Source organism: Zeugodacus cucurbitae, chromosome 5 (genome assembly GCF_028554725.1).
Source record: "Zeugodacus cucurbitae isolate PBARC_wt_2022May chromosome 5, idZeuCucr1.2, whole genome shotgun sequence".
Classification (NCBI taxonomy): Eukaryota; Metazoa; Arthropoda; class Insecta; order Diptera; family Tephritidae; genus Zeugodacus; species Zeugodacus cucurbitae.
This window is the reverse complement of record NC_071670.1, coordinates 7,576,884-7,590,728: the sequence shown is the minus strand read 5'-3', so window position 1 is coordinate 7,590,728 and position 13,845 is coordinate 7,576,884. Positions and strand designations below refer to the sequence as shown.

Here is a 13,845-nt window from a genome sequence, read left to right as displayed (position 1 = left end):
TTGGATTTTTGAGGGTTGAAAGATATCTGGTCAAAGGACGTCCGAATGTCCTTAGAAATTTCTTTTTTCGCATAAAATTGACTACCCATATCAAAAGCTGCCAGGAAAGGCTTTGATTCTAAATATTTTTTCATGACAGTTCCTCTCCTATCCCTCCTATATATTCGTACCGTATTTCACAGACGAAATTTGTAATTTTCTCAATTCAAAAATGATTCTACAAAAAATGTTCAAAAGCTCTTTAAGAAGTAGTGGGTTTTGCTATGGTATAAGTCCTAGGTGGTATCTAAAGCTGGAATTGCAACGTTTACATTGCCCTGATTGTTTTGGAAATTGACTTTAGTTGTCTCTGAAGTTCTCTTGCTCTCTCTCTCTTCTCTTTTACTACTTTTTCTTCTGTTTCGTGACAATTTCCTTGTAATTTTTCGAAGTTCTATTCATCTATATGTAATGTATGTATTTCTCTATATCTAAAGTTCGCAAATTCATAAAACTTCCCACCCCACCGAATCTGTACCACCCTCATATTTTCAAATACTTATCCGAATCCGCCATGATATGTGGCACAAATTCAATTTAAATGGCATTTTCCGTTTAATTTTGTCTTACGACTGTCACTACTTATGCTTATTACACTCAGACACACACATCCGCACACGTGCACATAAAGTCCTTTTTAAGTACTACGATATAACACATTTGAGCTTAGGAGTGCGTCAAGCATAACAGCTTTGCTGAGTGCCCAGTGGGTGAAGAGGGTTGCCGGCTATATCATAGAATAAATAGAGATTCAAGATACTCGTTGTTGTTGTAGTTTTTGCTTTTTTTTTTTGCTTCACTTTTGCCAATGTCCGTCACACTGGTTGACAGCCAACAAAGCGAAAAGCAAACAACCCCCTTTTAGAGATATGTGTAAATAAGAGGGCACAACGCAAAGCCAATGGAAGGCAAATGGTAGATTACAAAGCCCAAAGTCGACAATGGACATTTCAGTGAGGTATATATACACATTTATGTATGTGTTTGTGTGTTTTTCTGTGCCTAACGGCATATTTGTCTAGCTACTTAATAGAGGGTGGCTCTTACTAGCGATGCTGCTGCTGCTAACAATTTCGAAATTTCGAGTTATCAACGCGTCACAATCAGCGACAGCAGTCAACTTTCAAGTGTAGTTAGTGTTCGTATGTGTGTTTGTGTATGAGACCCTTGGTGGTGAAGTAGCTATGAACAGCTGAGCGTTCTTCGTTTGTTTGATGAGCATACAATCAATAATAGACACTGATGTTGTTGTAATTCTGGCTGTTGTTGTTGTAATTCTGGTTGTTGTTGTAATTTTAGTCATTGTTGTTATTGTAATTTTCTGTAATAAATTTTTTTGTTGCATCATTTTTTGTGTTTACATTTTTTATTGTTGTTATTGTAAAATTTGTTTTGTTGTAATTTTTTGTTGTTGCAATTTGTTGTTGTTATTATTGCTATTACTATTATTCTAATTGTTGTTGCTGTTGCTGCCATTGAAGCGCCCTTAGGGCAGATAAACGCAAATTAAAAGAATGAAAGTGAAAAGCTTGTCACCCCTAAAAGTAGACTACAAACAATCAAATGTGCGCATATACGACTGTATATACATACATACATATACAAATATAATATAGATATATAAAGTATGTAAATAGCGTGTGTGTGTGCGTGGCGTTTGGTTGTCAACGTGACAACAAATAGCAACAACAAGCACGAATAAAGTGGCGACAATAGCAGGCGTATCAGTAACGCCACCACCATCATCATCTCGCCAACAACAGCGGCAGCAGCTTTGCCACATCATCACTGTAGCAAAAAACAACTACAACAACAACGCGTTTGTCTATGCCAGTCAGCAGCTGGACAATTTTGTTGAAATTTCAACCACCGTCAAGCTGCAGCATTGGTGTTGTTGTTGGCTGATTTGGTCTGAGAAACTGATGGCGGCTGTTGGATGTGGATTATTATGTACATATGTTTATATTTGTATATATATCTGTATATATGTATATACATACCTATATATGACACTTTTTATATGTATGTAACTGCCTTTATATATCCCTTTGTATGTACATACATCAAATAAGTTCAGTCTTTCAACATAATGAAGTGTAGTTCATCGTATGTTGTTGTTGCTTTTATTATTGTTGTAGCTCAGGCGTTTGATGTTCTCGTTCATTGAAAATGTTATATGGCGTGTGATTTTTTAGTATCTTTCATAGTTGTTATTGTAGACCATTTTTTTGACAAATAAGTGTGATGAAAAAAATCATCAATTTCGTTTGGATCTTTTGATAAAAATGTTTTATTTTATTATACCCAACACACGATTTTTGAGCTTTGAAAGCACGAAAGTCAATCAGAAGCTTCAATGAACTAAATTTCTCGATCCAAACGTTAGTCATATAAAATAATATGTGGAAAGTGAATGCAGGAAACCCTTCGCGAGGTCTCACTGTTCTGCATCGTCGAGAGAAAAAGCTAAGGGAAATCGACGAATTGGATTATATAATATCCAGAAACCCATTCTGACTTTGCTCCGTAGTTTCTAGTAAATTGTCTGTTTCATCGATCATTTCATCATGCTTTAACAAATTTAATGAGAGTTAGTCTCTCATCCACACTTAGAACCGGTTGAATTGAATTCGAATGATTATTATTCGACATTAGAAGAATTATCTTCATGAGAGAGATATATCTATGTAAAAATATAAGGACAGTTTTCTCATTTTGAACTCATCAGACTCAGCTTAGAGCTTTCACAAAGTCTTGGAAGCATTTCCGTGAAGCTTCAACTTTTAACTTCAACTTAAGGGGCACACCCAGTGTGAAATTTAAAAAAAAATCAATTTTTTTTGTTTCATATTTCGGTAGATTACACCTTCAAAGATAACATATTAAAATTTCAAATCGATATCTCAAATAGTTTTTGAGTTATAGCGATGTAAAGAGCAGTCGCTCGGTATCAGTGAAAACGATCATTTTATCTTTTAATTTTCCGAATTTGCTGCAGTGATTACTCAAAAACAAATGATCCGATCACTATCGAATTTTTTTTACATGTTCTATATATAGATCTCCGTACAATGACCTATCGATTTTTGATCTGATCAAAAAATCGAATTTTGGCAGACCAAAAACGACCAAATATTTGGGTAAAATTCGACTATTTTTTTTAAATGCCGCCATATTGTAAATTTTTGATTTTTTTATCGTAGGTCATTGTACAGACAATATTATCTAGTTTAACGATAATTTTTTTTTCGATTTCATCAACGGAGAAGGCCGGAGTCACTGTAGCAGTGAAGGACCTTAAAAGGACTATAACTTAAAAAATATTTAATTTTTTTCTTCAAAAATTTCACTGTATATTCTTGAAACATGTATAAATATATTCTTAAAATTTTGAAATAATTGATAAAGTATTTTTTTTAATAAAAATTAAAAAAACCACCTTTTTTTAGGCCATTACACTAGGTGTGCAACTTAAGCTTCAACTTTTGACCCAAATAAGTCTTTTTTAATTCCACTTTTTTAAGTTTTAGAATATTGATTCGAATAGTTTGCTTGCTCCCTGTCTGGGAGACACCGCTGTACAAAAAGTTGTGTCATAACCTTTGACCTTTTTTCGATGAACTTTTGAGCCAACAACTCCATTTTGACATTTAGATATATATAATTATCAAGTTAGTATACAAACTCCATTCATTAAGGAAATCCAGTGCTCAACACCGTTTTGTTGTCTAAATTTCGAGATCTAACTCCAGATGAGCATATAACTCCAAAATAAAATGTCTCTCGTCGGTACATTTTTTAATAAGATGGTGGGTGAAGACCACAGTTTCCAGCGGATCCTTAAACAGAGTACATCGAATAGGTTCTATAGCTTCTGTTTCCGCCAGCGATTCTCTTTAACTTAATCCCATCAAATCCAGATGATTTAAGTGGTCTCTTCACTCAAACTTCGGCAATCCATAAATTCTAAAATTTCAATCTTAAAGTCAATAAACCCGACTTTAGTATATTTTGTGGTTCTTAACGTTGTTTCTAAATCTTGTATATATCTTGTATTAGATTCAGAGTACGCCGTATTTTTCTGAATTTTGTGAATAATAGACAATAATGGACTTCTCCAGCCTTATTAGAAGTATTTTTTTGTCAGCCATGGAACAATATGAGTTTTAAGTCACTTCTTACAAGCTTCTTTGTTAAGTGTACCAATCGAATCCGAGATTTTTGTAAGTAAATGTGATCTAACCTCACAAATTTATTAATTTCACTACTTGAACTACAGAGTTTTAGAAGGATCTTATTCGAATCCCAAGGCTAGTGAAATGTGGTTCGTTGAGTTTCTGAGACTCCCCTATAACTGCTACTAGACTTTTGTAAGACATTTCTTCCATAATCTTTGGTTAACTCAAGCTTCTTTTCGAGCTTATTTTCAAATGGACTTAGATTTAATAATCATACATAAATTTTACTTCTAGTCCATTGGAAATGTAATCAATCCGCTTGAGACCACTTTCAAGTGAAGTGCTCACGTATTCAGTGAAATATTTAGTACTAAAAAATCTTGGGTCGATTTGTAGACTTTAGTTCTCCGATGCTCAGACCATCAATGAGTTAGACTTAAACCTAAGTTCCTTGTTGAGAGCAACCATTCACGCTTGTTCTCAGAGTTTTTCGAGACCAGCCAACAGGGAGAAAAAAATTTCACGAAATCGAACGCTGGGTATATACTTCGTTATGTACTTTCAACCATTCATAAGTACATACATATATACATACTCCCTCCATAATGGCCGTTATTGATTTTTGCCGTTAAGGACTACACTTCGCACGTGCAGCCGACCAACCCCTCTGCCCAACTGTGGGACTAATTTGATTTCCACTGCGTTTGATTTCAATGCTCAAGTCTGTTTTTTTTGTTGCATTTCATTTTCCTGCCAAAATCCATCATATCCTTTTCAACTCGCGTTGTTGCTGTTGTTGCCGTGCTATTTATTTTAATGAAAAAAGGGAAGCGTTAAAAGTGCGTGCGTACACACGCTTTGCCTATCACTTTTCACTTTCCACAATTCCGCTCGAACGCCGGATTTGTCGCTTTTAATTTAACAGCATTTTCGGCTCTTCAATTTATTTACATACCTCCCTGGGGGGTGGCAATGCTGGTGAAGTTAGTGAGGTGGCTGCTATTTGGGGTGATATTGGTGATTTTGTTGTTGCTGTTGCTGACACACTCGACCGATGTGAAGCACACAAAGTGCATAAGTAATTGCAAATGGTGTAGCTGGGATTGTGTTGGATTGGGTGAGCGAAGGGCGCTGACATGACTACGTCACAACAAAAATTAATCTGTCGAAGTTGAAAGTGATGCCATCAGTTGTTGACGAGTATTGGCAACCATTTTGAATAACATGAATTATATCATTGTTTTGTGTCTTTTAGTTTTTTTTTAGCTTAAAATGAGCAAAGAAATTGATTTTAATTTCGATTTCTTATACTGAAATTCGGATTTTGGGCGGGATATAAGCTCAAAAACTCAATTTGCTGGTTTAACGAAGGGAAGGACCTGGGAACAATAAACACTCTGCAACTGACGGCTTTAGGGTCCGGAGCTCAATTTGTTTAAGTTAAAATCGCTTAAGGTTAAGGTCTCTGGGGGTAATCAATAGAGAATCTGAGCAAAATATTCCAGAGTGGTTGAATTTACATCAAATATTTCTCAAATATTTTTGAAAAATGACACCTAGTCTAAAATGCTTGACAGATGAATATTTCGTCCAGTTCGGTTACATAGACCCGACTGTCGTGGAAATTAGCGTAGTTAGCCTTCGATGTGGAGATCTATATCAATATAACCGTGTGAAAAACTCAGACCTATCACCATTGCCTGGTTGTTATACTAAAATTAATCGGCAGACCTTAAAGTAGAACTAACTCGAAGTTATATAAGAGATTCAACTAGTTTGAAGATTCCAAAGCGGAACCGCTACCGTACCGTTTTGATCTATTTTAGATCTGCCTTTGCGACACTTCGGACAATAATCCAGAAAGACTTTAAGATACATGTTTTCTTCAACAATTTTGCAGAAGTACAAATATTACTAAGCCCTAAATGATAGAATTTAAGGAAGGGACTCAACTCTATTCACATTTTTTTAATCGTAAAGGCAGAAAATGAGAGAATAGAAACATCTGTTCCAGGGCTCCATTATGAACTGATTTAAGTACTCCAGTTTTCTTTCATATTATAAGACTGTAAATGCTTTACCTGACAGTACCGAAATTATTGGGTTTCAAACCGAACCGATCGATATTAGCAGACACTTGCGAAAGAAAAATTCCGATTTTCGGAGCTTTTAGTCAATGTCCACAGTGTTTATGGTTCTGCTTAAAACTTACTTGTTCCAATAGGTCTTTGGTGAGTAAATGTGGTTGACAGAACTTCTAGTTATCTAAATGTCTTTTGGTTTGTTTTTGAATGAGATAATCGATGTTAATATAGGTTGCTAGAACTTCTGTGAACTAATTGGAGTGTTTGTAGTATCTATACTGTATCTTTGTTCCATAGACAAGTTTATTGAAAGCAAACCCTCGTTAAGGTGTAGAAAGAGATGAAATATTAGTTCTAACTCTCTGTAATTATTATTAATCTCATATGGAATAATCTATCTCAATCCTGGAATACATTTTATGATTCAGCCCTCTAAGAAGGCAATTAAACATGGAAACCGTGGAATATGTTTATGAAATTCTTAGTCGGATCTTTCTCAGTTACTTTATTTATGATATCCGTTCGTAAATTTACCTTACGATTAGTCACTCATAGTATATGGTCCAAAAAGAAGACCGGGAATTATATTATTTTTTATTTGTTATTCTTAAGTTATAGCCACTTTTCCGGTGTGGTATCTCCATCGAATAAATCTATCTTTCTAGTGATAATTATGATTTAACCTCAGAAGGCGTTCCAATCTCTTCGAAGTTGATTTTTTCATTATTTTGTTGGTATTTTTAATTTGGTCTGCCCAGTTCACTTCTCAGTTCCCAAAAGTACAAAGTTTTAGTTTCCGGTATGAAATATCTGTTAAGAGTCTATAAAATGAGTTAAATAGAGGTGTTAGAAGTGTCCAATTTATTTTTGGTTACGAATTCTTCCATCAATATACTTTTAGTGAACAAGAGCTCAGGTTTTGGTCTCAGAAAAGTTTCTCCGAACTAACTAGTGACCTGAACTCGGTCCTCGGATGGTGTTTCTGTAAGGAAAATCAGCTTTTTGTCATTTCATTTGCTGTATCCAGGCATTATTTGGGTAGATTTTGGTGGTTCAAGCTTGTATAGGTATTAATTTATTTGCTTGCATACTTTTATGCGTCGGTTACATCGCCTGTGGATATGTTAAACTTGAAGAATTCGTATTTCTTGCGGGAAATTGAGCAAGAATTTAATAATATTGAACACCAAATTTAAAAATGTCGGTTATTTATGGTTTAATGGACATATTTTGTGTTAAAAATGTAGTGAAAATCAAAAATTTTCTTTAAAATGTATGATATCTGTCTAGTGCTGCTGATCAACTTGGTCTATATTTACATAGTACAACAACAATTGAGAACAGATTTCATATTGTTTATTGAATTATTAAGGTTAAGTTTTATCATTCCTTTCCCAATTATGTCGATTCAGTTCATTCCAATGTAATTTAAGGCAATTTCAAACAATTTGCGCCTGTGGATAGGCTACAATTTTTGATATTTTTCGCAGAAACTGAGTTTAAGTTAACTTTTTATGCTGTCTGTCAACTTTATTTGAATAAATACAATTCTGTAACGCAGTTAGATTCTTTTTTTTTTGGAAAAAATATGCATGCAGCTGATTTTGTTGCATGCCACAAACATATGCATGTATATAGCCCGTCAAAGCTGCTTGAGTGGTTAAATAGCGTAGATTATCATGTCTAAACGGTAGTAGAAGTGCAGCCGCACAATAGTTTTTCAACTATTTTATTTGCGCTTATCTGTGATTGCCCTTTGCAACACAGACACACACATGCAACTGCAAATAAGTGGAACTACCTGAAGAGCTGGCTGTATTTCTACATACTATATTCCTTCCTATGACTGCATATTATTTCAAGCCGCGATTCATTTCATTTGATTTCATTTCTTATTGCTGTTTTACATTATTGGTATTTGTTGTTGTTGTTGTTGTATTTTGTTTTGATTGCGCAAATGCGTATACACAGACGGACAGCCAAACAGACAGACAGACAATTGCGCGTTGCTCGCGGCTCAAAGGTGCTGTTTACCCTGCATGGTTGCTGTATCCTGTCTTTTGTTTGTTCGAAAGAACAACAACAACAACAACTATATATTACAGTTAGCATTAAATAATATGTATGTATATATCTGTGTGTTCCCGGCACCCAAGCATCACATCCAACAATCCAACATCCCAACAATCGACAATCGAATGCGCAGTCGAGCACAAAACAAAACAAAGCGACAGCATAATATACACGAAAATAAGCAAAATATAGAGATAATAAAAAAATCACAAAACAAAAAAAAAATATTTGAAAAAATAAAAAGACGCTACGCTGCCTCCGGTTCATGCTCGCGGCTTAAATAAATACTTACTACGTACAACATGTGGCAGTGTTGCAAGCGAAATACAAGAAAAAAAGAATTTGCACACAAATACTTACATACATACATACATACTTGCGTACAGATAATATTATGTAAGAGTTGAAAAGAAATGTTTAACAACTGTGCAGATTCCCCGCTTTGTGTATACGCTATAGCCGTCTTCTTAGCGGTCTCAAAGGATGTGTGGCAAGCGTGGTAAGAAAGTATGTGGGTAGCACAGTACATACATAGATACTTGAACTCATATAGGTTTCGAAAGTGTATTTATGTCTAAAGCATGCAGATATATTTATGTGCATATACATATTTGTGATTATTTTTATCTTCAACGAAGCGTAGAAATTTGTTGTCGCAATCTTAAAAAAATATTTATTTTTTCACAGAAATTTAAAATTTTTTTTTTTTTAATTTTCTACATTTATTTTTGTTTCTTTTTAAATAATATTTATTTTTACTTTAAATATACTATTTTTTCCTTTAAAAATAAAATTATTTAAATTAAAAAAATATATATTTTTTTATGATTTACTTATTTCACTAACTCAAATCCCCATAATCCACAAAAAAACTTCGAGTTTGAAAGACTTCCGAGTTACTCGTAATTTTTGGTAATTTGTGTGGAATTTGACTTCTATTGCCAATTCAAGAATTCGAGTTATGGGGAACTTCGAGTTATTGAAGTTTGAATTATGGAAGTTCAACTGTATTTCCAAGCAAAAATTTTTAATTTTATATGAAAAAATAATAATAATTTTTAATACATTTCTTAGCTATTTTTAGAAGTATCGAATATTACAAAATATTTCTTTTAATTTTGTATAGATTTTTCATTTCTGCCTAATTTATTTTATATGCAACTAGCAGACCGCTAGGGTTTAAATAAACATTTCAAAAGTTATAAGTTTTTACATTCTTATGTGTTTTTTGTGTGGGTTCATTTAAAAAAAAAAGTAAAATAAGTAAAATTCGAACATGAAATTTTATTTTATTTGCAATGAGCTAATACCTGATTACGACCTCTAGTCTTTTGTGTCCGTTGTCTTTCTCTCTGATTATGTAGGCGTTTGGAACGCTCAGAGTTCGAAGCCCTAGTGCGAGCTTGTATATTTCTAATATTTTGTTCTTCAAGACACTGCATACGATCCGTACTCGACTCTCAAGCGCATACTTGGCAGGTTTTGAAATTTTGTTCAGCAAGCAGCTGCGAACGTTCGTTACTCGACTCTCTGGCACGCGATTGCGATGCGAAGAGAATGACTTGCAAGATGATTTTCAGTTTCAGATTAAGATTCTCCATCACGGAATCTTTTTGATACCCTCACCTGGGAACTATTTCTTGAAAGTTAAGAAACTAGCAATAAGTATAGCCTATGTTACTCGGGGTGAATGTAGCTTTCCAATAATAAAAGAATTTTTTAAATCAGCACAGTAGTTTTTTTATCCAATACAAACATACATACAAATATTTCCTCTTTTTAATAGTAGTATAGATTGAAAAGTCTCTGAATAAGAAAAACAAAAACTTTGTCTCAAATATAATCTGATTCTATGTTGGATTTCCGTCTTAGTTGTATTCTCAATATAGACCAAAACATCGAGGCAAGAGATAAGTGTTTGTCTCATACTACTCGCATTTACTTTATTATTTATTTAACATTTCCCATTATTTTTCTCCTAAACCATTTCTTCGACCTCCGTTTGAGTTTTATATGAGTTTACGGCTCCGCTTTCGCAGCGCAAGGAACGGAAGCCCTCAAAGATAAATAATTTCCCCCGTTTTTTACACATTTACCACTGTTTCTTCGCTTTGGTCGCAGCGTGATGCTATATAGCCTATAGCCTTCCTCGATAAATGGACTATCCAACAACACAAAAATAATTATTCAATTGGAACCAGTAGTTTCACACTAATAAATCTGTTATTTATGGTCTCAAATCATCGCAAAATTTTTAAATATTAGGTTAGCAAATATCTTCAAATACCTTCCGCTTTTTGCCTCTTTATTCAATGCTTTATAAAAACTGTTACAGTGATCGGATTTACTTCAAATATGCGCCATTTCGTTCGATAATCTGTTTCCATTGAAACGGCAACTTCCTGGACAGCCACTTGTCACAAGTCTCTTTTGAGTTGGACTTTACACCACCAAGGGCGTTCGCCATGGACAGGAATAGGTCGTAATCACTTGGCGCTTTGTCCGCGTTATATAGTGAACCTCCCATCCGAGTTCCCGTAGCTTCTGATGAGTCACAAACGAAGTGTGTGGTCTGACGTTGTCCCGATGGAACACTACACCCATCCTGTTGGCCAATTCTGGACGCTTCTGGTCGATCGCCTGCTTCAAGCGGTCCAGTTGTTCGCAGTAGATGGTAGAATTAAGCGTATGACCATATGGGAGCAGCCCATAGTGGATTATTCCCTCCCAATCACTTCCAATCCCACCAAACACACAGCAAAACCTTCCTGGCCTATTCAATTCCGGTTTGGCCACTGTTTGGGACCATTCAGCGGCCTTCAACCACGTCCGTTTTCGCTTGATATTGTCGTATGTGTTTCACTTTTCGTCGCCAGTCACCATACGCTTCAAAAATGAGTAGAGTTCGTTCCGTTTCAGCAGCATATTGCAGGCGTTGATTCGGTCCAGAAGGTTTTTTTGCGTCAAATCATGCGGCACCCAAATATCAAGCTTTTTTGTGTATTCAGCCTTCTGCAGATGGTTTAAAATGGTTTGGTGACTAACTCCCTTCTCCTGGGCGATGTCACGAGATGCCACATGCCGGTCTAACTCGATGTTTTCCATGATTTGATCGGTATTCGTAACAAAATTACAGCTAGCTAGCTGTTTACAATTTGGCCTGGATCAATGACCTTTTGCCGGGGTTTTTTGACATTTTGGGTCGGGGTAATTGAACTTTGCTAGTTTTTTATTTTACTGTTTGAACGAGATCAGTTACCTTTGACTGTGGTTGGTGTACATTTTCGTCGATGTCATTGACTTTTGACCGAGATTTATTTACATTTTGACGAAAGATCAGAGTTTTGTTTATATTTTGACCAGAAGCCAGTGACCATTGACAGGAGCTTTTTTATAATTTAGCCGATTCCAATGACTTTAGCGGGGGTTTATTTAAACTAGCTTGTTAGTAGAAAATTTCAAAACTTTTGTTGAGTGTAAAGACACATTCGGCATAAAGTCCATTAGGAAACAAAAAACAGTATGTATAGTATATCGTACAATGAAAGTTTGAAACCCCAAATATTGTTACGTATATGGTAACTAGGGGAAGTTATCACCCGATTGCACTATATTATTAGAAGAAAAATGTTCTCTTTCAATTTCTTCTAAATATAAATAAATATAAAATATATATAAGGAACTTACTTATATTATATAATAGGTGAAAAAATGTTTTAGAAGTACTGAGGTCCTCATATTTGATACATGGTGTCTTGAAAACTTATGGTCCGATTTCAACGATTTTTGGAAGGTCGATGCTACTCTTTACATTCAGTATTTGTGCAAAGTTTTGTTCCGATATCTTCACTAGTGCTTAGATTATATAATGTACGATTCAGATCGACTAAACGGCTTTCAAAATACATACAAATGTATATGTACATATTTTATTTTATTGAGCATTGCTGTATTTTTCAAAATGTCAATCGAAGCAGGAGGATATTTTTAGTTGACTCAGAGCCTTCTTCTACCCCCTTAGTTGGATCTTCTTCTGCCACGCTGATTGGATCTCCTTCTGCCACCGCGGTTGGATCTCCTGCGTTGCTGTCTCCTTCTGCTTTGTTGGCGTCTCCTTCTCCTAGCAGCACGTTGTCTTCTTCTTTGAGCGCGTTGTCTAGCCTGACGTCTTCTTATTGCTACAAGTCTTCTTCTAGCGTTATTATTTGCTGGTGGCGCTGGTGCAACATCAGCCGGTGGGGATGAACCAGTCGGTGGGGATGAACCAGCTGGTGGGGATGAACCAGCCGGTGGGGATGAACCAGTTGGTGGGTTTGTCTCCTCTGGTGTCTCCTTTGGTGTCTCCTTTGGTGTCTCCTCTGGTGTCTCCTTTGGTGTCTCCTTTGGTGTCTCCTTTGGTGTCTCCTCTGGTGTCTCCTTTGGTGTCTCCTTTGGTGTCTCCTTTGGGGTCTCCTTTGGTGTCTCCTCTGGTGTCTTCTTTGGTGTCTCCTCTGGTGTCTCCTCTGGTGTCTCCACTGATTCATTCCCTCCAGAAGGCCTACCCATCGCGAAGTTCAGGATAGCTACCCCCACAATTAGTAATAGCAAAATTTTCATGACTTCAGTCTACTCTATTGTACACTTAATTTCAAATATGCTTATAGTGCGATTAACAGCGATATTTATACCATTATTGTGCTCTCTAACTGGCATGGCTTGATGACCATTTGCGTGCGAAAATAGTGTTTGACGTACACATTTGTTTTAATCATATAGTAAGATATATAAGACAAGTATAGTAAGATATTTGAACAGCCTCTCCACTGCATATAGACGAGCATATACAGTGTACGACAAAATTATGTATACAACACAAAATTTATGATATATTTATCGCTTTGATTGTCTAAAAAACTTTGAGACATGCCGTCTACCGAGTTTAGAAAAAGTGTTTGTGGTATGTTTTCCCAGGAGTCTTTCAATCTATTTAAAATGCCTCATTTATTGGGACGACAAAAATATCGGTCCAGCTATCATTCAAATATTGCTATAAATGCTTAATAGGATTAACGTCAGAGGTTTGGACATAGCAGGAGCTTTATCGATTTTTAATCGAAACATGCTTTCTCAACCCGATTTGTATGTTTCGGTTCAGTATACTGCTGGTATATAAAGTTATATTATAAATCCATTTCTTCAAATTTTTAGTCAGTATAACTCTGTAGTACTCTCTCGTCATTTGCCTTCGATTAATACCAGATTTGATAGACCATTGTAGCTACAGCAACCCAAAAATTGAGATATCTTGATGAAACTTTGAAGACGTATTTCTTAGCACCAGTTAGTTATGCTCGAAGATGGTCGTAATCGGACCACTGCCACGTCCACAAAATGGCAATAACCGAAAACATATAAAGAGCTATAACTAAGCATTAAGTTAAGCTATTGCAGTAAAATTTGGTATGAAGGATCGCACTATGGAGGGCCATATG

General features: G+C 35.5%; 2 protein-coding genes across 4 annotated transcripts in view; one reads left to right on the top strand and one right to left on the bottom strand.

Moving 5' to 3' along the window:
- Positions 1-13,845, top strand: part of LOC128922326 (uncharacterized) — a 323,101-nt gene that overhangs the window by 48,777 nt on the left and 260,479 nt on the right. The window lies entirely within an intron of this gene.
- LOC105218483 (protein psiA) lies at positions 12,290-13,025 on the bottom strand. Its single transcript, XM_011194099.2, has one exon. The coding sequence runs from the start codon at positions 12,968-12,970 to the stop codon at positions 12,392-12,394; it is 579 nt and encodes a 192-aa protein (XP_011192401.1). The 5' UTR covers positions 12,971-13,025; the 3' UTR covers positions 12,290-12,391.

Bases quoted from the DNA above. Each gene is read 5' to 3' on its own strand.
- LOC105218483 (XM_011194099.2), bottom strand. From the start codon at position 12,970: ATGAAAATTTTGCTATTACTAATTGTGGGGGTAGCTATCCTGAACTTC.